Genomic DNA, 27028 nt, shown 5'->3' on the forward strand with positions numbered 1-27028 from the left:
AGTGTCTTGGAGACATTCTTTATTCGGAACTCGCCTCTGGCAAAAGGTCGATCGGACGGCCACATCTCCGCTTCAAGGATGTCTGTAAGCATGACATGAAAGCCCATGATATTGATGTCAACACCTGGGAAGAGCTCACTCTAGACAGATCAGGCTGGCGACATGCTCTGATCACTGGTCTGAAAGCCGGAGTGGACAAGCAACGCTTGCTAGCTGATGAAAGACGATCGCAGAGGAAGAAGAAGCAGCTTCAGCCAGCACCTGACACAACCTTCAAGTGCAGCAAGTGCAACAGGGACTGCCACTCCCGCACTGGACTACTTAGCCACAGCAGACGCTGCACAACCACCAACTGGGACATCTCTCATGGGTGCAGTTCCATCGTCTCTCGAGACTAACGGATGCCAACACACACATAACCAGTGAGGAAACCCGGGGAATTTTTTCTTTTTAAAAATTCTAAGCTTATGCAAAATATGAAACTAGTGAGAACCACCTAAATATAGATTTTGAGGATCAACACACATAGAGAAATTAACTTTGAACAAAACAGGGTACCAGACAAATATAAAAAAATCATGTGACAGTACATCACTACAAGTATCAATTCCTTTATAAACAAGGCATTTAGTCGCTTCTACGAAAGTTTTGTCTGCATAATTAAGTTTCAGTACTGAACATTTAGCAACACAAGAATAAATTGTTACAAAACTTGAACATGTCATCACATAAACATAATTAATACTTTAGAAGAAAGAGTAAAAGTTATTCGACTTGACAACTATGGGAGAGTTCAAGAGTTCTTGCTGAAAAATTTTATGTTGAGAAGACTTAAATATGCATTATTATAACAGATAAGGAAATTTTTTTGTGGCATTTGGAAAATGGAGTGAATGGAAAGCGAATATTTTTTAATGTTAAGCAGTGTATGTACCAAGATTTAAATGACATTTATGAACCATTTTGCAATGTGCAGGTCACATTTCACGCTTAACAATAAGAGCTGTTAATGAATGTTAATTTGAATGAGTCAGTTCTTAAGTAGAACTTTTTAATGGTCAGTGCTACTTTTAAATGAAGATATTAAATGCTTTGAAGTTATTTATAGCTTTCTTACTACATGTACTGGCTTCCCACAAATATACCCCCCTCTGGAAAGACCACCTGTCGTATACAGCCACTTTCCCAATGCAGAAGGGGTGGCTGTATTAGAGGGGGACCACTGTAGTGACTAATTGTAGTTAAACTGTGGCTTTAAAAGACAGGTTCTAGTCATGTCTAAATCAGGTACATTCGTTTTGACGGAAAGTTTCCAGTTAATAGATCTTAAAAATAATTTCTTTTAATATTTTTTTTAAATGATAGTTTTTATAGATTTGTTTATGTAGCCTATAGCACTACCATGTTATATCCCAAATTATATTATAGCGAAGTGTGTTATAAAGAAATATAGTTTATGGCATCTTCAGCTACATCAGTGTTATTTTTTTAAAATCTTAACATTCCAGAGCCGCAGATTCCATCATCTTAAGTCATCTCAGCCAGATTTTTTGCAGCAGCATGGGTCACCTCTGTCTGATAATATTTTGAATGTCAATATTTTATGTTTGTAATTTGCCAGTTCTTAAAAATCACAAGTTCACTAGGGTCAACATCAGCAGCATGACTGGTAAATTCAGCTTAATCTGCTTTGGTCAAAACCTCCTTAGATCCATATCAATACCACCTCTGGATAATAATTAACAACTTCAGGTGGTGGTCCAAGATCATATGGGTCAAAATATAATAATGTATTATGAATGATTGGGGGATCATCACAGATGCAGCCCAATGAGTACATGCAGGCCCTGTTCTCAAATCCAGGTTAATTTTTATGATGTTTTCACCTGTGCATGGCACCATTGAAAGCAAGTTCATTTTGCATAAAAACTCTTATAGAAGACCTCTGCCTGAAGGTATTTTGCAATTTATTTTACATAATTGAAAGTATTTTCCTATTTTTTTCATACTTGTTGGGTGCACATCTGTATTATGCTCAAAAAATGAAAGTATTAAAGCGGTTCAGATTTCATAAATGACAACAAATGTGATTCTGTAGTCAGTGAAGGAGTTAGCACAGGCATCCACAAAGTCAATGTTTTTAATACAGTTTTACCATCAATGTCTGCCAGAATTGCTTTGTTGGCATTATTGATATGAACTAATGTGACCATGTGTTTTGCCTCCAAAATAAATTGCAAACATCTCTACACATCCCAAATACAGTACATGTATGTGAATCATACAAGTAAACCTCAATCTATGAGGATCCAAAGAGTTGTTGATGCTGTCCAATTCCAAGGTTTAAAGTTTTATTGCAGCCAATTACATTGGGTGTTTCAGCATCTCCTTCAGCATTTCTGATGTTTCCAATAGAATGCTGTTATCTGCATTATTAGTTATATGGTTGACAAACATCATTGCTGGACCATCAAATCTTGTGTAATCATCACTGTTTCTTGCAAGTCAGGGAATCACTGTGGCAGTGTCAAAGTTGCCAAGGATTGATTACATTTCCTTTCCATTGATGGAAAAATGTGTGCTGAGCTATGTTTCTACAAACAAAAATTTTCTAGATTTGGCATTGAAGTATAAATCAGTTCTCATTAAACATATAGATTATGTATTTTGGAATTTTGAAACTTTTCTGAAATCTGTATGTTGAAGAAATTTAACAATGTACAGCCTCACCAGAATTATAAACCTGAAGTAGCTTAATTGTAGTAAAATTAAATATTGTTATTCTGGACATAAAAATCAGTTATTTATTAAATTGTAGCTAATTATTATGATGAGGATGACTTTGGTTTAATATCAGTATTTTTTATTTCTTTGAAGGTATTGCATAAATGCTTATAAGGTGTTTTGAGAAGATGGAACAAATCAGACTTCTTTTCTTGCTGATTGTTTGTTCACAGAATGTCAAAGGTAAATATTTAAAAATGGCATGTATTTGTTAAATATGAAGAAAATCATGATCAGATTTGATACATGAAACCTTGACATATCACTATTTTATCATTGAAAATTGAGGCTATTGCCCTAAAAGTTTGTTAGATTTATTGGGGTGGTATTTCTCAACACAATATAAATAATATGGTGAAATAGCAATCAGTGAAAAGCTCTGGTAAATGCAGATAGGTGGTAACATTGAAATAAAGAAACATCAGTTAAAATGTCAGGTGAAAAGCCCATTTGTTAATCTTTTAATTCTGTTTCAGTGTAAATGGTATGATCATGGCATGTTCTCTATTATTAAAACATGAAAAGAGTCAATTAGTAGTCACACTGATACCCGTGAGCACTTATGTGAGAACCTAATAAGTGCTGGCTGTGTTTTTGATCTACAACTTGGGGAAGTTCTTGTTGCATTGTAAACATTTATTAAAAGAGACCTGTATTATCACATTAAGTAACTCTTTTGTATCAAATCAAGTAAGGGAGGTAGAACAAAGAACTTCAGCAGCATGCAAATCCTACATGCATAAGCTATTGTGATCACTATCATGTCTCACAATTAATTTTATTGGATAAGTCAAACATGGTTTGAAATTGTATGTACTGAACATATATGTACACACACACACACACACACACATTAATAAAGTATTGTGTCCTCAGCACTTGTAAATGTGATGAAGAGTAAAGAAATCAATTCAAAAGCATACTTGGTGAATGAAAAGCTTTTTGTCATAGATAGGGTTCATAATGATGAAGTGAGATTGAGTTTATAGTGAATTCGAAAATGCAGAGTTGACATGGAAAGGTTGGCTCAAGGATGAGCAGAAATATTTGGATTAATTGCATGATCTTAATTCTGATACTGGGTTCAAAAATAAAAAGGGCATCAACTGCAAACAAGGTGAAATTAGATGACACTGTGTTTACACAGCAATATGAACAAGGTGTTCTATGTCTGGAACAATTTTGATGTCTCAGGCAGAGAAAATAGCAAAAATATGGATAATGACTATGATTTCATGGCAAGCTATGGATTGCTTAGGAGGTTCCATCATCTACATGGAATAAATTTGTTGTCTGGAGATATATGCTAAGCAAATCAGGCAGTGAAATGTCAAGTTATATTTTGTAAAGTGTGTCACAAACTGCAAACACTCATGTTCTCATTTACGTTCTTTTTTTAAAAATTTGTGTCAGACTTATTTAATTCTTGTTTAGGAATGATTAACCTTTGTGAATTTATTTTCGTGCATTCCGCTGTAAGTAAATCTATTGATTGATCCATCTAGTGACAAAAGAACAATAGAAATGAATGTAAATCTTTTCAAAAAATGAAATCTTTTAATATTTGTGTTTTCTTAATTTTGAATAAACAGTACAACTATAATGTATCCAATTCAACACAAGCAGTGATGTAATAATACACAATGTGTTGAGAGACACACATTAAGTGTATTGAAACCGTGTGGAATAATGTAACAATTGCTTCAGTATACGATATGTACTCACTTATTAGTCAAGCTTTTATGCTGAAAATGTGATTCATTCCTCTATTTCCATTCAGAAATGTGTATATGGTATGCACAGTGTTTATCCATTTCATGATGGTATTCATTACACAATACTTGTGTCTACAGTTATTCAGATTTTAATAACTTGAAAATACTATGGGCAAATTAAATACTGCCTACCGTGTCTATCAATGTTGTTTACTGTGAGTGTTTACCTACCAAGTATATTACTTCCATTTTTGTGCAGTTCCTACCAACCTGTATACATTTGCATTAATATTATGTTTTGCTATATAACCACTGTGTTGATGCAGTAACAGTTTTAAGTTATATTCTCCTTTTCAGTAAGTATAATTCTGAAGTAATATTTCCCAAACATTTTGCTGACGCATGTGGCTTAATAAGCCCATGGCTTGTAAAGGCAGCTCTCTCTTTGTTTACTGGTTGACAATCAATCTGATCGAGCCACAAATTTAAGACATGTATTAATTAAGTGGCAAGTACAGTTGTACATCTTCCAATGAATGTTTGGGGGCCCCGAGTGGCTGAGTGGTCTAAAGCACTCTCCGTTATGGATCACTGCCATCTCATCTCTGTCTGTGTGGGTTTGAGTCTTGGGTTCGGCCAATGTTGGTATGTGAGAAAGCTTGCCAGTAGCTTCTTGTGGGTCGGTGGTTCTTTCTGGGGTTTTCCCAGGTTCTTCCTCCACCATTAATACTGGCCGCCATGTATAGCCTCTCGTGTGCTGAAAAATGGCGTTAAACCCCACAACAACAATAACCAATGAATGTTTGAGATTGTTTTCCCATATGACAACTCTTTGAGCTGCCAGTTTGATACTTGTTCATTGCCAAGTAGCAGAGGGTGGTTATTTGAACTCCCTGTGAACTTGCTACACAATCAACACATGTTCAGTTACAGCTTTAGTCCTTAGATTTCACACAGTTTGTTACTTACAGAGCCCAAGTTCATTCTCTACATAAGCACCTACATATGACAGTGAAGCAGCGGAAATGGAGTTGAATGATATGTATGATAACTAGACAGTGACAATTTACAATGACTAGACTATGATGGAGAATTTCAGAACTTCATCAGACAGTGAGGATGAATTCTTGGACTTTGTACCAGATGACATTAGATCTGGTATAGGATATTGTGAATCACAAAAATGTGGATGTCAATTGTTTATCTGTATGACATGTGGAATTAATGTAATATGTGATATTTTGAATTGGATCATTCTGAACTATTTTTATACTGGTATATGGCCTAAAAATGAAATTCATGGATTTATCATATAAGGGGCACTCAACAGTTATTATATACTTTTGAGAGAGTGACATATCTAAGGTGAAGTTGTTTGCATTTAAAATATGCACAGTGGGGAGAATGTTGGCATACCTCTATGCTACTTTAATGTAATGTGGCTGACATTTCTTTGGATATTGTACGTTTGGAAATATTACATGATTTAAGCACACTGCTAACTAAAATGACTGCTCCCTTGTACTCAGAAAATCAGCCTGAATTAGTCTAAAGTACACCATCCGTAGCAGCTATTAAAATAGGGAAAAATAATTTTGCCAGACTAGACAATATCAGCTTCTGAAAGTGCAATTAATGAATTACTAAATACGTAAAATGTAAAAAACGTTTTCAGCTCATTTTTATACCGTTTACCTCTGAAGTTCAGGAAGTGAAAATGACAAAGTGGAGCTAGCACTTTTTTGAAAGGTCTTTTTCCATTCCTTCCTTTTCAAACTGTAAAATTTATCATTGACATCTCAGGAATAATTCTGGCAAGTTTCATGTTCCTGTCTTTCAGCATAACAATGGTTGCTATGTTGACAAAATGTAATGTGCATTTTTAAAATAGCTCACTTTTTATCATGGGGGAGGGCTAGACTTGTTAGAGACTCTGACACTAATAAATACTGTTCTGTGGGGGGAAATACAGGAGAATTATTCAAAAGGACTCTTTTGATGCCTGCGATTTAAATGTTTCAGCGATACAATAAAAAATCATACAATAATAATAACACCTACATTCTCTTTAAGGGGGTGCTCACCAGTTATTATGTACTTTTTAGAGAGTGACGTATGTAAGGTGAAGTTGTTTGCATTTAAAACATTCTCAGTGGAGAGAATGTTGGCATACCTCTATTCTACTTTAATGTAATGTGGCTGACATTTCTTTGGATATTGTACTTTTGGAAATTGTACATGATCTAAGCACACTGCTACCTAAAATGACTGCTCCCTTATGCTAAAAAAAATCAGCCTGAATTATTCTAAAGTACACCATCCGTAGCAGCTACTAAAATAGGGAAAATTAATTTTGCCAGACTAGACAATACCAGCTTCTGAGAGTGCAATGAATAAATTACCAAATATATAAATTGTAAAAAAAAGTTGTTGGCTCTTTTTTATACAATTTACCTCTGAAGTTCAGGAAGTGAAAATAACCAAGTTCAGGATGGATATCAGTCAGCCGATTATTATAGCATGGCAGATACACAGGTGTTGTGGGCGTAATCAACATCAAGTCACCTGGTTGAATGGTGAGTGAAAACCCCAACAGAATGTAACCCCATACAACTATGCCTGTCACGTCCGACCTGCTTTTTGAACTGCCACTGACAGCATCACAGGTTCAATTAACTTGGGTTGTTCAGATAATTCTCACAGTGTCAGGTGCGATATGATATGCCACACGCAAGAATCTTGTATCCTCTGGAATGTGGACAGGCCAACCTATTACTGACCGTATGGATTACCGTGCAATATACATTACAGATGTTTGAGATTCAGTGACAAGGACAGAACTGAGTGTGGACTAATGGGCACGTAAATTTCATAGCAGGAATAACTTACCTAAGGCTATTCACTTTTTCATGTTGAAAAACTTGTCAGCTTAATATGAATGCACCCTCCCACAGAGTTAGGAGTTGTCTTTTATGGTGGTTATGTCATACATAATGTGACCTGAGAAAAATTGCTTGTTGTGAGGTAGAACCGCAATGTGGTCTTCCTTTCAGCAATATTCTTTCTAAGTTATCTTGGTTTATATGCATGTAACCTCTGCCCCTTTGTAGAAATAGTTTTGGAAAGAACCCCTTAAGTTGCCATTTTGTATCCCACCCCTTTAAGGGTTAGAGTAAATCCTTATCAGTATCAGATTGGTTATGGTTGTGCTAAGAAATAATGAAACATAGGCCTTATTCATAATTAACAGGAATTTATATTCTTTTTAAATAATTACACGTCAATTTGTTGTTTGTTTTCCTTTTCACCATTGTATAATAATAACAGTTTGTGTTATTTACATGACATCATTATTGTGTGTGTGTCTGCATTGCTCCTAGAGAACAATACACCTGGTTTAACAATTGTTAAGACAAGGCATACATTCCTTGTGTGGATTCATTGTTTACCTTGTGCCAATACACTGGGTGTGTGTATAGCACTCTATGCAAACAGGTGGGTTTCACATGTAACAGTATATATTGTCATTAATTATTGTTCTGTTTCAGATAATTTTTATTTCAGAGAACATTGTCAAGACAGCATGTGAGAAAGTGTGGCCACAAGAAAGGACACCACCCAGACTGCCTCACATGTTCATAGAACACACCAAATAGTGTTATATATTGCACAATCTATATTCACTGAAAAGTCTACCTGTTTTACTTAAATGTTATTCATGTAGAGTACAAGTCATTTTATATGTGTGACAAATTTTATCTTTTTTTAAAAATTTGACCTTACCCCCTTAAGCTTGTAAAGGTGAACTTGCTTTTTTCATAGCTTACAATGTCTTGATTGGGCTATTAACAGAAAAAAACAAAACCAATAACTTAGTAAAATCAACAAATTTATTGCTCTTAAGTTGCAAAGTGAAAATTTAAGAGGAACTTACATTATTGTGAATTAAATCCCAAATAGTCCTAAAAGTTCTATCAGGAAAAAAGTATAGAGTGTTCCAAATGATTTCCAGGATTGAATGTGCTGATGTACCAATGGTCTTGAATAGGTTGATTTACCAACAGTCTTGATGTATCACAATGATACAATCCAAAATGTCTTTGAATGAATCCCAAAATAGTGTTTTTTTTCCATAAAGTCAGTGAACTCTTTTCAATTCCAATGAATAATTTAATCAAAATGATTCCTCTCAAATTATATTTGAACACAACAGTAAATAATTCCACTGACTGAACTTGAAAAAGGAATAAATAATTGTGTTTACCCCAATTTTGTATGAAACCTATGACATGATAAAATGACTTCGATATTGGTCACAAGTTCACTTGCAGAGCTTTGTAATTTTCTGATTAAGGCTAGACCTTGAACTCAGATATCAAGAACTTATTTATTACTTAAAAACATGACATAAACCAGGTAGGCCATAACTACCACCCTCAGTCAAGGACTTGAATCTCATAGGATATATAATCAGCACTGTTTTCTTTTCCCCCAGTGAACAATGCTATGATTGTGTGCAGAATTTGATACTTATTCAATGCCATGTTGAATCCCTTTAATCAAATGTCATAGAAATCAAATCCAGAATCTTAATCAATTCCAGTTATACTTATAGAGGACAGAGGAAACATCAGTCCCCATCATCTTCTGATTTTTCAGGTCTATCTCATGCAGAGCCCCTGTGAGTTGACCAGTTATTTTTCTCAAAGAGCACTCCTAGGTCACAGGAGCCTATGGGACAATGTTTCTTCTGCATCAGGTGAGGTCCCTCCTTTAGGAGTGACTGAATGTCTCCACCTCAAAAAGGGAGAAGTGGAACCTCATCTTTAGAACAGTGTGTTGCTCCCTTCTGCAAGGAAGGAAGAGCAGCATATCACCACCTCCTGAGCAGAAGCAGCACTGCCAAACCTGGATGAGTGATGAATCAGGTGAATTAAGCTCTGACAAATCTATATTGCTTGACCAGTCAGCGATTGGTGACTGGTCATTGACCAGTGATCAGTTTTTTACCAGTGACTTTTCTGGTCACAAGTCAAAGATGTGTCTGGTAACCAGACATCAGGCATTGGTCACTGGTCATCAGGTACCTGTTACTGATCAGTTCATCAAAGTGACTGGTCAGTGTATGATGACAAGTCAGTTAATCCCAGTGACCAGTCAGACTATACCAGTCACCTGCTACCAGTCACATAATATACATCAGTGATAAATTCATGGTATCAGATAGGTATCATACTTTTCTCCCCTTTCTCCACTCTACCATAACACCCTGTACATGATTGAGAACATGTTCTCCATGTTCTTTGGGATAATAGAAAGTGGGGATGCCAATCCAAATCCCTTCCATACTCTGAAGCTGGTCGGTGGAATTCCAAATCAGTTCAGGTTGTGCTGGTAGAATGGACATGAAACTATCTTGTGGACAGTTTAAGAAGATCCTTCCAAGTTTGGAAAATATGCCTGGGGCTTATCCACAACCAGATCTCATGTTTCTCGCTAATTCCTCATTGATTGAGAAAATAGAGATTTTCAGCCAGCAAAGATATCACTCAACAACATAGAGGCGGTTCTGGTCTTCCGTCTACCTTGAGGTATATTTTATCTGTTTTGACTTACTGGATTCATTCCTCAAAGGGACCCATTATACCTCACTAGTTGGACACTGGTGTACCCCAAGTATTTCAACTGAAGCAGGGACACACCTTTCCATTGAAACTATCAAAACTATTGAGCAGCAAGCTCAGCTCTGGTCATCATAGTTTTCCATGCAGACCTCATTTCTGCTACTTCGTTAAGTAATATGCAGAAAGATTCCATACTGAATCGGGTCACATTACAATGTGTACTGGAAGTTGTGGCCAAGACAGCCCAGCATATATTTTTTGTCACATTGGTATTATCAGTAGAGCTTCATCAGTTGGGCTAAAAGTGTGGAAATTCTCAAATTGCCTCAAGAAGAAAGATCTCAACCTGCCTTTTTCTTAAGGACGGAGGGTTAGGGATAGTATCATGGACATTGGGTGGGTCATTTCAGTTGTGAGCGAGGGTTACCAGCTTAAGTTGTAGGAATACCCCACCTCTGTCAAGGACCCCCATATTCATTCAACAGTTGAATCTGGTGAGATTAAGGCAAGATGTGCACACCCTTTTGCAAGGAGGTCATGAATGATCAGTCTTCTACGTTCTACTCTCAGATCTTCCTGGTTTCTTATGAAAAGGGGAAATCTGTATCAGAATTGATCTTTACCCTTTAAACAGTCTTCTTCTGGAGCAGCCTTAAAATGAAACCACCTCCTCAGTCCCGATCACATTGCATCTATCAACCTTCACAGTTCCTATTTGCACATCCTGATATTTACTCCACATCAAAACATCTCTGGTTTTACTTTGACCATGAAGTCCGGCTCTGGTTCATCATTGCCTAACAGGCTAGAAGCAGCTGCTCTGAATTTATTGTGCATTTGGATAGTTTATTCATTTCATCATCTGAGTCTGGTGATTTCATTACATCCATTTTGTTGTACTCTTCATTTTGGTATCTGATTTTCCATTCACTTAAGTCTGCCATATTGGAGAATCTGTCCACCATGTGCAGTCTCTATTGTTCAGAGCTATAGTCCAGACTCAGTGTGCAGCATAAACAACATGTACTTGGTGCTTCAGTCAGTATTGAGCTCTTAACATTAAGATTTATGATTATGCTCATTTTCTTCATCAGCACAATGCACCCAACAGCATATAAATAACCGTTCTTTTCAAACAGGACCTTAGAAACACACTGATTGAAAAATCAGTTATTTCCCCATCACCTCCATTATTGCTCAGACTGCCTTTCAACAGCACTTTCAATACCTCAAACTCACATTATGTTAACATTGAGAACTTGATACAAATACATCTTCTACCATCCCTGAAAATACTGTATATTGCCAATGTGGGTACTGGCCACCATGCATAGCCTATCATGTGCTGAAAAATGGCTTTAAACCCCACCACAACAACAACTGTGTATTGCATCATTTAATGCCCAGTCAGTTGGAACACCAGAAAAACAAACAAAAATCTGCAATTTTAACATTGAGCATAACATCAGTATCTTATTTTTGACAGAAACCTGGCTCATAAAGGATAAATATTAATACTAAAACAGCAAATCTGGAACTGCAAATGATATATTTTCCATTACAATTTATAAATAGGTGTATCCATTGTTCCCTTTTTTGCCACAACTTGTTTTCTCTCATTTGAATGCATTTATATTAAATTTTACAAATATGTGGCCATCACAATAATTTTCAGGAAAAATACATGTATCTGGCAAGAGTTATTAGAATTTCAGGATCTCTGATTATTGGCTTTATCATGCTGAGGAAATTGCAGCTAACGCCTTTTCAGAAGATCAAGCAAGTCATTATGAATGCCCTTGGTGCATATTGAAAGCAAAACCTTTGGATTACAGGTTCTCAACCAACTGAACTACAACAGATTCCAAAATTTGTAAAGAGAAGTTGACTAAATTCAGCAGATCATCCTGGCATGAAGGCCTTTCAGTTTTGCATAGATGATGACCATACAGCATCCATAATAGCTTGTTATTTAGATAAGTTTAAATATTTTTTTTATTATCAGAAACCATCATATAAACATAGATTTTATGGCTAACTGCCCATACATTTGGCTTAAAGGTAGATGTCAGCTAGTGGAGCGGTCTTAGGATCTTTCAGTCTCTCATTGTCAATTTTTAGTTCTTCTGCTGTTTTTATAATATCATTCTTGTTGTCCTTTCTTTTTTCCTAGGTTTGATTTGGACTCAAAATCCTATATCCAATATTACTTGTGAAAACAATGAGATATATCTAATTTGGAGCTACACACGTGATCCTGGTGAAACTGTTTCAGTAACAGAATGGAAAAAAGGTATAACAGGTGGATATGCAAATGTAGCTGATGACTCCTTTGGCTTTGCTGCAGCATCAGCTTATACTGGAAGGTTAACAAGAATTGGAGATGGGGGTATTAAAATGTCATCTGCATCAGTCTCAGATGGTGGAACATACTACATTTTTCTTACAATTGGAAGTACTATCCACAGTGCAAGTGCTACAGTGACTGTATATCGTAAGTATGCTAGATGTAGATGTAAATGGCTATTTTCAAATCCACCACTTGTTGTGACATGTTTACACTATTGGTTACATTTGCTATGTTCATTTGTATCTGTAAATAATGTTACTGCATGTCACAATCAGTTTTGTAAATTCTTTGATTTAGGAACACTAGGTGGTGGTCAAGCTTGCAACTGGAAAGGGCAGGATATCAGTCCCTAACAAAAGGTACAGATCTTTTGAAATTCTTGAAAAATGCATATTATTTCATATCATTGTTAGATATATGCTTGTATCATGCTATAAAAATGTACCAATTTAAAATGCATCATACAGCTGCAGTGACCATTTTAAGTGTCATACAATTTATCAACATTATCTGCTACTTCAATGACATCTGGTAAATTGTTCCCAGGAGAAGATTGGTGCATGATGCCAATGAATGGATGAAATCATTTCTGCAGCAGTTCCTCACATCTGCAATCCATCTTTCTGCATCAAACATCCAATATCCCAGTGTTTGGCCAACCTTTCAGTGGTCCTATTTATGTCACACAATGAGAGCAGATTTGCAGAAGAAAATTTAACAGTTTGAGATTATTTTTATTTCAAAGATTCAATCACTTAATGATATTTTTCTTCAGACTATTTCAGACTTGTTTTCTAGAAAGCTTTCCTCTAATGCAGATGATTGCAGTTGCTATTTCAGGGACATCATGCATACTGATGTTTGAATATAGAGTGTCAGTTTTGGTACTATGTGTTGAATGTTTGTATACATGGTCCCTAAGCCCACGTGGAACAATCCCATACAGGACTGATAATAATAATAATAATAATAATAATGATGATGAGGACATTGTACAGCGCTGTATCTTAGAGGAGGGTTTAGGATGTATATCTGTGGTAGTTATTGCCTTGAAGACTGGTTTCCTGCTTGCAACAGATTTATAGGTATTTGACTAGGCTGCCTGTTCATCTAGCTTGTTACTGTATATATCGGGACATGATCAAATAATTATTTGTTTTCCTGTCGCAGAACTTATAGTGAAATTTTTTCTCACCTAATTCATATGTCCTAGGACTTAAGAAACAAAATACAGTGTGACCCCGCTATAACACGGTAGTTGGGAGCCAAAGAACCCGACCTTGTTATAGACTGAACCATGTTATAAGCAACCAGGTCAGTTAGCTGAAGAAAATGATGCATGTACCCCAAAAAATTTGCAGGGGGGTAAGTAATAAATGCAGGCAGTAAAACATGTGCTTCATTGGTACAGTTACCATCTTAAATAGACGCATATTAAATGAGAAATACACCTGTAGTGAAAACAGAGAAGACATATATAATAGTTTACTTTATTTAGAGAACCAGGAATTGGTACATATATGTGAATACTGTTTATATGTTTTTTCAGCACAAGATAGGCTATACATGGCAGCTAGTATAACTGGTGGAGGAAGAACCCTGGAAAACCCAGGGAAGAACCACCAACCCACGAGAAGCTACTGGCAGGCTTTCCCACATACCCACACTAGCCGAGCCTTGGACTCGAACCCACGCAGACAGAGGTGAGATGGCAGTGATCCGGAACGGTCAGTGCTTTGGACCACTCGACCACTCGGGGCCCTGAATACTGTTTTATATACATGTCTAATGTATAGCATGAATAGAGTATCAACACCATGTACTCATCTGCGAATCTCATCATATATATTGAATCCACAATACAAGTGTTTCCATCAAAAATATGTACAGACACACATTTAAAATACTCAATAATTTTGTCATAGGTCATATTGGTCTGAATCCAGTGGAAAAACATGGCACAATCACGTAACAAATGGCAAAGCACATTTTCTTTTCATTACATCAAAAGTCGGTAAAAGTAAGTTTACGTTTTAAGCTGCCATTGGTAGAATTCATAAGTATAAACTTTTTCCCTGCAAAAAGGAAACTTTCACTGCACAGTTAACAAGTTCCAGTGGAAAATGCAAAAATCCATCAGATTCCATTACTTTTATTCAAGTTTGTTACTGATTTCCTTTGAAGAAGATTTCTTTGGTTTTTTTGAAGATTGTAGTTGGCTTTCTTTGATGAAGGGTGCATGCATTATTGAAGTCACCGATAAAGGACAGCTTTGGAGAACCAGACAAATGCCCATTCTTATTGTGGCGGCAACATCAAATAATTGTATTGCATGATTGAAACTGATTTTTTTCCATTTGCTGAGTACGCTTTCATAACAATCGGTGCTTCAGATGTAATCTGTTTCCTTTGAAATTTCAGCAAAATGTCATCTGGGTACATTTTTAAAAAGGAATTAGCTGTTGTTTGGTCTCTTCTAGTTACTGTCTAGCAAGCTCACATTGGAAGCCAACTACATATTCTTTTAAGTGTGCCGATTTTTTTTTTTGAATATACAAGGATGGCTGAGATATGGAACCTAACTTTGGTTCCTTTTCACCGGTATTCACGTAAATTATAAAAAATAATTTGAAACGATAGAACAATTTTTTAAAGTGACACAATATAGTGCTTCATGCATGGACATCAATGAGCCAGCATCACACAGTATATTTGGAAAAAAAGAAAATCGTGATGAATTTATAAAGGCCAGTAGAGAAGCAGATGATTTTGCAGACAATACAATCATTAACATGGATGAAATTCATGTGTACTTTGATCGCATTCCTGGACGGACTGACAATAAGATGGGGGTCAGAAGTGTTAGAATTAGCAAGACTGGTGCAGATTTTAAAAAATCTGACTTTAGTCCTTGCAGTTGCCACTTCTGGTGATGTGTTGCATCTAACAATTTTAAAAAAAGTATTCATGCACTGAAAGAATGGAGGGTTGTGTTGATGAGATGCTGCTGCAGTGAATTAAAGAGTTTTATCTCAATTACACAGTTTTATATTTTTTTAAATAAAATTTCAGTTGAGTACATTTTCTTACATGTAATTTTTTAATGAGTTAACATGCGTGCCACAACTTAAGACTCAAAAAAAATTATGTACCCCAGAACATACACTGCACAAAAAAATTACTTTTAAAATTAATTTATAGTGTCCCAACAAGTGCAGTGTCCCAACATATACCCTACATATGGTAAATGCTGGATTGTGTTTCTGTATTGTGTTTGTGACCCCTGTAAGTGAGGATACTTGATGTACACAATTTGGGGTTTGCTCTGGCTTGGAAAACAAGGGTATTTCAGGTGACTCACTGAATTATTTGGGTGTTACTAATTGGTGCTACCTGCATAACTGCATTAAGGAGGAATTTGGTGTTCATATGTATTTAGATGTACATTTTCCTTTTTGTTTCCATGATGTCATTTATGAATCTTTTAAATAAGGGAATGGTGATTCTTTTGAACATTAAATCCTTCCATGGTTTGTGCCCCATTATAGATGTAGTCTTCTCTTGAACAATTATTTCTAGCAGTTCAAACCAGTTTTAACCTGTTGGCTGTTTAGAAACTGTCCATACATATGCTACAGGGATGCACAACCTATGGTCCGTGGGCTTCATCCAGCCCACAAACATGTTCTGTCTGGCCATCAGGGCGAATTAAAACAACACAGAAATCTGGCCCTTGAACAGTAATGTTTGGCATGCAAACCCTGTTTGTGGTCCTCGAGTGGTCTTAGAAAATGCACTCTGGCCCTTGCCAGAAAAAGGTTCTGCACCCCAGATATACTACTTCTGTGCACTTAATGTTATTTAAGCAGAAGAAAATTGTCCTGTTACTTACACAGCATAAGCCTGTTGATTATTGCCAATATTTCATTATATTTCTGTTGCAGTAAATCCAAATGCCTCTTGTAAACCAAATGGTAATATTGATGGATACAAGTTAATTGGTTCCATCCCTGATGCATGCCCTGTAAAAAGTTCTAGTGGGACTGTCTGGACTGTTGATGCCAAGAACTATGTAAGTATTGTTATTTGATTTCATATGTGTTATCAGATTCATGATGGAGAAAGATCTCTGTTATTAATTGAAAAATAATTTGAAAGGCAAACACTTTAGCTTTTAAATATATAATGTTATTACACTGTACTTATAATAATCATGTTTTATGCAGGAAATAAAATAAAGCTTTGTAAAATGTATTATTTGTGAAGAGATTATTAGGTGCATAATATGACATGTAGCCATTTGCATGTCAATCGCTATTTATTGATAAAGAGTCACTTGACATCTTTTATCAAAAACAACTATAAAGTATGTTTTACAAATAAGTTAGTCTTTGTCAGAAGTTATTTGTGCTAATGTTGATGCATTTCTGCATGTTGAGGCTGGTAAAGTTTTTAAAGTGCTTACATACAAATAACTCAACCAAAAGAGACATACAAATCCCTCTCATTGGAAACCAAGAAAGTTTAAATAGCAATATTACACTACCTGCTATTATTACATTGCTACATGTTTATATTTTCTGGAACTAGTCCCCAGTCCAAGGATATTATTCCCTCCTGATCACACAATTTTTAGAAATCCCAGAGAGAGAAGAGAGCATTATTCAGATTTTGCATTGTTACGAGTCTATGCTATTAAAATAAGTAACAGAAAAGAATTAAAGACAACAAGCTTTGTAAAATTTAACAAATATATTTATTTCCCTAGTATACAAAGTGAAAATGAGAAAAAAACAATTTACTGTATTGCAATTTAAATCCCAAAATAATCAAAGAATTACTGACACAAGTCCTAGTAATTTGAAGTCCTGAATAAAATTCATTAAAAGTCCAGAAAGAATCCCAAAACTGAAGTTGATCACATGTTGTGGTAGCTATTGAAGTGTTGCTGTGTCAACAGTCTTTTATTGAATCACAGAAATATAATTCCAGGTTTGAATTAAGTATAAATTCTAGTGAATGTTTGTATCAAAGAATTTTATCAGAGTACTTTTGTATTTCCAGAGAAAATAAGCACTTGAATTCATAATTTGAACAAGAAAGATTCTAGCCCAAAGCTCCTGATCACAAGATATAATACAACTTAAAAGTGCTATATGTTAAAGCACAAATGACCAAGTCCTCACAATTGCAAGAGTATATAGTTCTCTACTTGACCTCAGGTCACAATTAGTATTTTCTTAAAAAGCCATTAACTAATAGAAAATTACCTTCTAGAATGATCCAGATGTTTACAAAATCAAAACCATAACCTGTAAAATTCACTTAGGAAAGTACAAAACCCTGATATCAAGCCCATAAACATAGAGAATAATTTAGCTATGTAGTAGTTGTTGACATAAAATGAAATATTTCTTTTTTAAAGTCAATCAGGTCAAGCAGAAATGAACTCAGTTTTGGACAAGGTGAAGTCCAACATACAATGTTTCTATACAATAACATGTAATGAAATATATTTTTTTTTAAAAACTAACAAACAAACATTTGAACTAAATATACATAACTTTAATTTAAACTACTACTTTGTGCTACCATTTTTTTCGATAACCTAGCAGAACAGAAGCCATCAACACATTCCATTGCTTGATTTTTGTAAAAGAAAGAAAAGCTGGTATAAAATGTTTGCATCTATCTGTTCATTGTTGTCCATTCCTTGCATTTTGATACACAAAAGACCTTTCATATCAGGCAAAAAAATTATCTAACTCTTTTCTGAGTATTCATTCCCTGCTGTTACAAGTTTCACTCATTTTGACAGACCTAGAATTTGACGTAAATTTTTTTGTAGTAGGGCCATTAGCTTGTTAAATTTACTAGTCCTACTGAATCTTTCACCATGACAAGTTTTCAAGCAAAGTTGACAAGTGCATCATTCAAGCCAGGAGATAATCTTCATCCAAGGTCTATGATGCCAAGTGGAGAATCTTTTGCAGTTGGTGCAGTAGGAAGCTTGTTAATCCTAGCTGTCCCTCTCTGAGTGCAGGCTGAATTTCTGCTCTTCATTTTTGAAGAGAGTCCATGCTTTTTTACTTCTATCAATGGATGTAGAGCAGCCCTGCCCAACACACTCAAATTTTTGAAAGGCACAACTATTAATGTGAACTCCAAATAGCAGACCCAATCAGTTAGTTATTTTGAGCTGCAGAGACCATTGTCTTGCTCACTAATTGATCTCTCTTGTAACTTGTTTTATCTAACTAAAAGCCTATATGTACCTTTGGATGAAGCCTGATTCTATGGATAAGGCATGAAGCTTACTTCTTCAGGTGGATGCTTAGTAGAGCAAGAAAACAGTCTTTTTTGGTTGGAGGAGGGAGTTATTCTCTCTATTTTGATATGACTATCTTTGAAATTGAATCTGGTGGAAAGTTATGCTCTTCTAAAAATTTGTAGTTGCACCTCTTCTGTTATTTTATCCAGTAAACCTTGAATTTGAGACTGTTTTGCAGTAAACTGTTAGTCCGCGAATGACCATGAACTATTCACTTTAAATAAATAAATAAGGTCTGTGGCACATGACTTAAATGTCACTTATTACTTCATTTCATGTGCAAAGTATTAGTAATTTACACGTGACTTGTAAATACCTTTCAAGTTGTCCATGTGTTACGAAATGCCCGATATGGCTCATTTAGTCTTCCATACTTTTCATTTAATCAGGTTGTCTTGTTTCACGCGCCGTAATATTTCTGTAAATGTCATTTTTCGTCGTATCGCGTGACGCTTTTATTGCTCGCGCGGCACGTGCAAAATAATGTATTATTGCGCACTACTATGTACATCGGGTAGAGATATTGAAGGGCACAGCCAATATAGAGGGAAGCTCTAAACATATTCAGCTGTCGGGCAGGTGCCATTGTAATTTAGTTAGAGCTAAACAGTTGGGTGAGTCGAATGTTTTTTAGTCAACTCTTTTTATTATTTACAATAATTATTCAGTTTCGTAAAAGCACGTTCATTGTTGTATTATGTGGTCACATCATTTATCGTATTTGCAATTCAGTCTATTAAGATATAACCTAGGCAATGTGGTAGCGAGTTAATTTCATCTAGTCGCTATCGCGACTAATTTCGAAAACATATGTATGTATTAATGTCATAGCATTACGTATATTTATTTTTATTACATAGCATTCTTATGTCATACTTCGTACATATCGTATCTTCTTAAAGTAGTTGCAACAAAACCCATTCCAATTAAATTAGACGATTGGAAAGGTGTGTTTATTTTCCATATTCAGCTTGCCGGTTATGAGCAGCCGGATAGGCTTGTGGATACCATGACGTCTGGTGTACCATTACTAGTATAACCCACCAATTCAGTGCCAACGTACGGGTACAAGTGCGGAGGGGAAAGTGACCGTGCCAGAGAGAAGGCCATGTCAACATGTATTTTCCAATCAAGTAGTGTTTTGACTACAAGTAAAGTACAATAACAAGTAGTGTATTGACTACAAGTAAAGCACAATAACAAGTAGTGTACTGACTACAAGTAAAAGCATAATAACAAGTAGTGGTTTGACTACATGTGAACTATGACAGTAGTGTCTGACTACATAAATGTTTGCAACCAGTAGTTGATTATATAGGTTTGCAACAAGCATTTGTTTATATGAAAGTTTGCTAGAGTTATTTGTATACATGAAGTTTATATGGAGTTGCTAGAGCTTTTTGACTACATGAATGTGACATAGTAGTCAAAATATATTTCATATGTGTTTTATATTCATTTTATATGCTTTTCTGTGTTATTTTCGTATCATAAGTACCAGTGTTTAATATATTGTCATTTGTCATCCACGAACGTGTTTATTGTTTCTTTAAAACCCTGCCCGGTCTCAAAGGGTCAACTCGACTACGTTACACCATGTAACACTGATAAGTGAAAATAAGTTATTTCAATAAGGGTATGTACTGAAGCAAGCCTTCCAGAAATGGAAACTTCTTAAGTTGTAATCCGTAAGTTATGATTGGGTTAAGGAAAGTTTCACATGAACCAAGTTGCTGTCTTGATTTAATGCTGTAAGTGAGCATGTACATTTACAGTCAATTTACATGAACAGATGACATTTTAACATACTGATAATGAAAAGGAGAATGTTGTTAATATTGTCAGTTTTTTCTTCCAGTTATTTCTTTCTTGTAACATTTATGATCTTGTAAACATAGCTTCAGTTTATGAACATAAAGTGACATTGTTTTGTGTGTTACATCATGATTTGAGCTGTCTTTTTATGTGCATCATTTTTATCATGATTGAATTACTCCTAATTAAGAATTGTTATCTGTTCCTATTGAGCTCTCAGGAGGGGTTTTAGCTTTTTTTATGGTTATGTTTAGCATAGCCTTGCATTTAAGTTCCTACTCCAAACTCAGGTATATATTATTTAAATATCCCTATCTATACTGAATTTGGTGAGTCAACTCAAATTAATTATGTTTATTGTTTTATTACAGTAACAGACCTTCATTATTCAGTTTCTTTTTTCTTTACTGAATTTAGGTATCATTTCTCAAGTATGGCTGGTCAATGTCATTTTTATGATCTTTAGTGTTTTATTTGACTTTTTATTGCCTTAAGTCAATTTGGTCTGCAGACTGATATTGGTTCTGTTTTTGTTTTTTTTTATTACAGTAATCAATCTTCATTTTCTTCTAAATTTTACTTGCACTATTTTTATCTTGGAAAAGCAGGTTGCTTACCAGTTTTCCTCTTTATGCTGTTTGCTTAGTTATCAAACACCATTCATTTTCAGATTAGCATTGCTTCCCTTTTACGTTCAACATTAGTGATTCTTTTATTTCTCTGAGACAGCATATTAGAAATATGTGTTCTTGCTGTTATTAATTAGTGTCACAAATAGATTTATACATTACTTATTATTTCAGCTATCATTCTAGGCAATGAGTGAGTGTGTGATACCACCACACTTTTGGAGAGGTCTGGGAACTCACAAAAATGAGATACATTTAATGAAGGAAGAGAGATCCTTCCTAATCTTCATCAGAATTAAATCAAATTTTACTTCTCTGGGTTCCTCAGGTCCCTAAAATGGATTACCCTAGACACTTTGGAGAATCTTAGGGTTGGTGGACCCACTCCCAAAGGAAGTTATAAAGAGGTCGAGATTGAGTTGTGCCCTCCCATTAGGTCATGGAAAATCACCTCCACCATAAAGGCATTGAGTTACTCCCTTCTGTGAGAGAGGAGCAGCACCCTCTTGTTTCCACTAGGACAGAGTGTGTTGCATCCTCCCTTCAAGTGTTTGTATGTGTGGGGAATGTGCCGTCTTTTGTCCAAAAGGACAGAGAGTGAGTTGATCCTAAATTACTTCTTGAGTTGGAAGCAGCATCCTCTACTCACCCATAGCATGGTGGTAACTGAAAGTTAGTTGTGTCCTTCTTTCACCCCTGTAAAGGGGGAGCAGCAACAAAAATAAAAACTTAGACATTGAGTCATGCCATCCCCACAAGTAGGAGCAGGACCCTCTTTAGACCAGAAAGGGCACAGAGGGGGTATTTCCCCCTGCCCACATGGGGCAGGAACATCACCCTCTACTCACAGCTTAGTGAGGGCTGAAAGTGAGTAGTACTTGCCCATTAGGGTGGGAGCAGCAACCTTTCTGTCCCTGGTAAAAAGAGGGCTCAGATTTAAGTCTATCAGGTCTAAGGAAGGGTCTTCCTACAGATCTGAGTCATCTGACGAGTCTTTGTTTTGGTGTCTACTTACTGGAATGGCAAGACCAGTGTCAATGCCTGCTAATGCCTAAATGGAAACTTTTTCATCTGGCAGTAGTTTCCACTGTACAGGCCATTCTAAGATCATCAGTTCCTTATCAACCTGATGAATTAAGCTATGCAATAGCAAGAAGCTTTGTATTACTGACATTAAAAATATAGTATTTTGGGATGGGTAAAACTAAGTTTAAGTAATACTGTACTTACCTGTTGCTATAGCCAAATTCCCTACTCCTGCCACACACTGATGTCCCTCTTGCATAGGCTGCCTCCAGAAAAGAATGATGGACAGCATGCATGAGTAAGGTGTTCTAGAATCTTTTCATTCACCTTAATGTGTGGATGATATTTTCAGATGGGAAAGTACAAGCTTTGAAATAGAAACAGGTGAGTATTACATCAATAAAATTAGTTTTATCCCCCACCCACATTTTAATAGCTAATTAACAGACTTGAAAGAAATTTTGAAAGAAAGCTTACTCTTAACTCAGATTTATTGACCACCTGCTATAGCAGTATTATAGTTCCTAGCCATGTGGATGATCTAAGATGGAATTAGGTTTGGAATTTACCCCAGAAGGTATGTAGGTATCTGTGTACAGTAAATTCTCGATTTACGCATACTCGACTTAACCGTATCTTGTGTTTACACAAATTAATATTAAAACTCAAGCTGATAATTACATCCCGAGATAACGCATCATTGGTGTATAGATGTGAATAGACAGCTTGAGTTCCCAAGCAGGATGTCCCTTTTTTCATTTGAATTTGACATGCATGAAGTTTCTCAGGAACACAATATGCGAATAAATCGAGAGTTTACTGTATATCTGTATCCATTAAACTGATTACTTATTAGTTAGATATTATTTCTTCTCTTTGCAGAACAGTGAGTTTAGATGCTTTGTAGGTAACTTTGGTGAAGCATACAAATGTTGTGCTCAAGGAGTTGAAATTGCAACTTGCTACATTGGGCAATCTCTTTGTATTGAACTCACATGCCCAGGTAAGATGCTAATTTCTGCCCTTTCATTTGTGTGTATCTAGATAAAATATCTCTCGACATTAAAACCTTGATAAATTGAAATTCTTCACACTTTAGATATTTCTGTGTTCCTGTATTATTTCTTGAATTTAAGCAAAACCTGGCCCAGTAAATAATCCCAAATCTATATGCTTTTAAGAAATTTTTACTCGCAGGGGTATTGGTTAGAGCATCCATCTCGGATGCAGGAGGTCGTAGGTTTGAACCCTGGCCGAGTCATACCTAAGATTTATAAAAATGGTACTAACAGCTGCCTCGCTAGGTTCTCTGCATTAAGTTGTTAGTGTTAGGACTGGTCGGCCTGGTGTCAGGATAATGTGACTGGTTGGGACATCATGCTACATGTCTACAGCATGATGCCTCAGTGCTAGACATCACTATAAACTGCCACATTGCAGACATCATAGTGATATGACTGAATTTTTTTTTAAAGCTACATTAAAAATCCAAATCACATACATACACACACTCCCTTACCCTGCAGAGACAATCTCTGGTCCCCTAAGGTACTGTATGTGAGACAGATTCTAGATTACCTGAGTGGAAAATATAAATTACTTGTTTTCCTTGCCATATTGTTGCTTTAGTTTGCTGTGTGGTCTAAGGCTTTGGTCTTTACAGGTCACTGACATTTCTCCACTGTCTGCATGGGTTTGATTCTTGGGCTCAGCCAAGATGAATGTGTGATAAAGCTTGCCAGTAGCTTTTGTAGATTGGTGGTTCATCCCAAGTTTTTCCTGGGTTCTTCCACCAAATATACTGGCTCCCCGGTATTGGCTATCATGTCGTGAAAAATGGCATTAAGCCCATACCATCCTACCCACCAATCTTGCCATATTGTCAGTCATCTACAACCATAATGTTAAAGCTGAATTCAGAGTCATATTATGAATGAATGAACATTGCAACAGCTTTTCCAGTTGGTCTGGAATAAATGGATTTTGTTTGTTTTATTGATTCTACTCAGTACCATTGATTTCGGACTGGATTTATTTGTGTCAATTCCACATGAAGTACATGTGATTTGAACAGGGATGGACATGTCTTGACTCGGCTGCATGTGTTTCTGTTCTGTCTTTGAATGTTTGGAATCATAATTTGAGAAAATTTGAACTCTTTCAGTTGTAGTTATCAAAAGACTTGATGGAATGCCATGTTCATTTCATTTTGAGTGCAGTTGGAATTTAGTCAAGATTACAGTACAATTGAAATGTGTGATCAAACTTTAGAATCAGTGACATAGCTTGTGTAATTCAGATTTATGTGTGTGTGTGATTAGGATTTTTAACATAGCTTGAACAAATTTTCAGTCATATCGCTATGATGTCTGCAGTGTAGCAGTTTATGGTGATGTCTAGCACTGAAGCATCATGCCGCAGACATGTAGCATGATGTCCCACCCAGTTACATTATCCTGACACCAGGCCTACCAGTCCTAACACTAACCTCTTAATGCTGAGTGCCTAGTGAGGCAGCTGTTAGCACCATTTCTGTAAGTCTTCGGTATGACTCAGCCAGGGTTCATCCCTACGACCTCCCGCTTCTGAGGTGGATGCTATAACAATTAGGCCACCAGAGCAGAAGTATGAAAGCACATTTTAAGAAATTCAAGATGCCATTCTTATTACCAGCTAAAGAAGACCTCTTTATGCCTGGTCACTTGCATACTCTTTGTTGGGATCACAGGTATTTATGACCTGTATGGTGTGTGTCGCTAGCCTAAATCTGAAATATTGTATCAAAAAAGTTAACACTGAAAATTTCAAAGCAGCTGGTGTGTCACAATCCATTCAGCCAGTGGAAATCAGCATTTTTTATTGTTTTGGCTCTGATGTCCTACTTTTCTTCGAAAACCTTCAGTTGCATTTTTCCCCCACAAATTTAGTACTTTAACTTATAAAATGGTACTCTCTGATAGATGTGCGTTAGCCCTTGCCCTCAGTATGTTTTTCTATGCTATTTCTGTATACCCCAGAGAGCACTGGTTACAGTCTGGACAATTCTACTACCAAAAAGTTACGAACATTTCTCCTAAATAACTATTTGCATGATCAGAATGGTATTTTCAATACTGCATCTCTTACATTTATTGTGGACATAGCAAATATCACATTCTTTCATTTGCTTGTTTGAAAGTTTCATTGGTGACTCAATAAACTCATCCACATTATTCACTTTATCATCTCTACTTTCAAATAGAAACTGCTGCTTTAGTACATCCACAAACACATCTAATAAACTAAAACCTAAAGTGTACTACATAAATGTATGTGGTTTGTTTACAAAGTAGTTCCTGATACACTGTACTATTTGTAGGCACATGTGTTGTGCATATGCATGCAGTGTAAGGTGTTACGTTTCATAGAATACTGCATGATTATGATAATGTAAATTTAACAGAGAGAAAAAGGAGTATATAATAATAACAAGTTATTGATTTATAATTTCAGCATTGTCACCACTAATCCATGGATATGATTTTAAATGATATTAGTGACCATGAGGCAGACTTTACAAGATAGGTCACGATGTTGATATATATGTAATTATGTAAGGCAACTGGCAAGGTATTTTTACCAAATTTGGTTTGAAAATTTTTGAAATGTATAAACATGGCTTTTTAGGTTAAAATATTTATTTTATATTTTCATGTTTTCTGTAGGTAACAAAATAGGAGCGATTATTGGAATAACAATTGGATGTTTGGTTATTCTCGCAATATCTGGAGCAGTCATCTACGTCAAATGTTTTAAGAACAAGGGCAGTGGTAAGTGTTGACAAGTCATTTATCATAATCATATACAGTAATTTATAAATATGAACAGGTGCCATCAAATCCAGCATTGACTTAATTGTCCAGGTTATACATAATGCATGGAAAGTTGTCGGAAAATTATATAAAAAAAATTGAGTTTCTTCACAAATATTGGGCTATTGACATGAATTGTCAAACAGTGATATTTACTTATTTTGGCTTTGGAATTGTTATCATGTGGATAAAATGTTGTTTAAGATGCTTATGCCATTACATGTATTATTTAAAAAAGAAAGGTGTTTTATTTGCAGCTCTCATTGTCTAAAGTACAATTTACAACTTAATCTGTTTTAATTTTTTTTGGTTAGCTCACTTCCATTGATTTTTTGTTTGTTTTGGTACTGTATCCTTACATTTATTTTTCAACACATACCAATGGATTTTAACTAAATTTTCTACTGTATACCATAGGTGGTAATCATAATAATGGTGGTAGATAACAAACAAGACTTTCCTTCTCCAATTCACTATGACATTATCAAAAGGAATTCATTGGAAAATTGAAGGAGATTGAAGTTATGGGGAAATTCAGTAACGAAACTCATTCAAAAGTTGAGAAAAAATTAGTTCAGTTTTGCCCGTCACCTCTGCAGGGGTATAGGCCACCCACAAAAGACCGCCAGAGACTTGTGTCCTGTGCCATCACCACGAGCTGACTTCATGTGTGACCCAGCTTAGTCATGTCTGCCTTAAGGTCACCTCGCCAGTTATTTCTTGGTCAGCCTCTTCTCCACTTGTTTTGAGGGTTCCACCTCAATGCCTGTCTGGTAATGTTGTTTGGCGGCTTACGAAGGGTTTGTCCTATTCAACCCCACCTTCTCTTTTTGATCTCGTCTTCTGCTGGAAGCTGAGAGGTTCTCTGCCTCAGTTTGGCATTGCTGATGGTGTCTGACCAGC

The 27028-nt window shown here is 35.9% G+C and overlaps 1 protein-coding gene across 2 annotated transcripts in view; it reads left to right on the plus strand.

Moving 5' to 3' along the window:
* Positions 1-2877: 2877 nt before the first annotated feature.
* The window catches only part of LOC149806798 (uncharacterized), a 76370-nt gene continuing 52219 nt past the window's right edge, over positions 2878-27028 (plus strand). For both annotated transcript variants that reach the window (XM_089979295.1, XM_089979369.1), the window contains exons 1-5: positions 2878-2967; positions 12297-12617; positions 16418-16545; positions 23157-23277; positions 25979-26083. In XM_089979295.1, coding sequence (XP_089835421.1) covers positions 2889-2967; positions 12297-12617; positions 16418-16545; positions 23157-23277; positions 25979-26083 — 754 coding nt within the window. In that variant the 5' untranslated portion in view covers positions 2878-2888. The remainder of the gene's footprint in view (positions 2968-12296; positions 12618-16417; positions 16546-23156; positions 23278-25978; positions 26084-27028) is intronic.

This window comes from Sinohyriopsis cumingii, chromosome 1 (genome assembly GCF_028554795.1).
Source record: "Sinohyriopsis cumingii isolate HCF-2022 chromosome 1, ASM2855479v2, whole genome shotgun sequence".
Lineage (NCBI taxonomy): Eukaryota > Metazoa > Mollusca > Bivalvia > Unionida > Unionidae > Sinohyriopsis > Sinohyriopsis cumingii.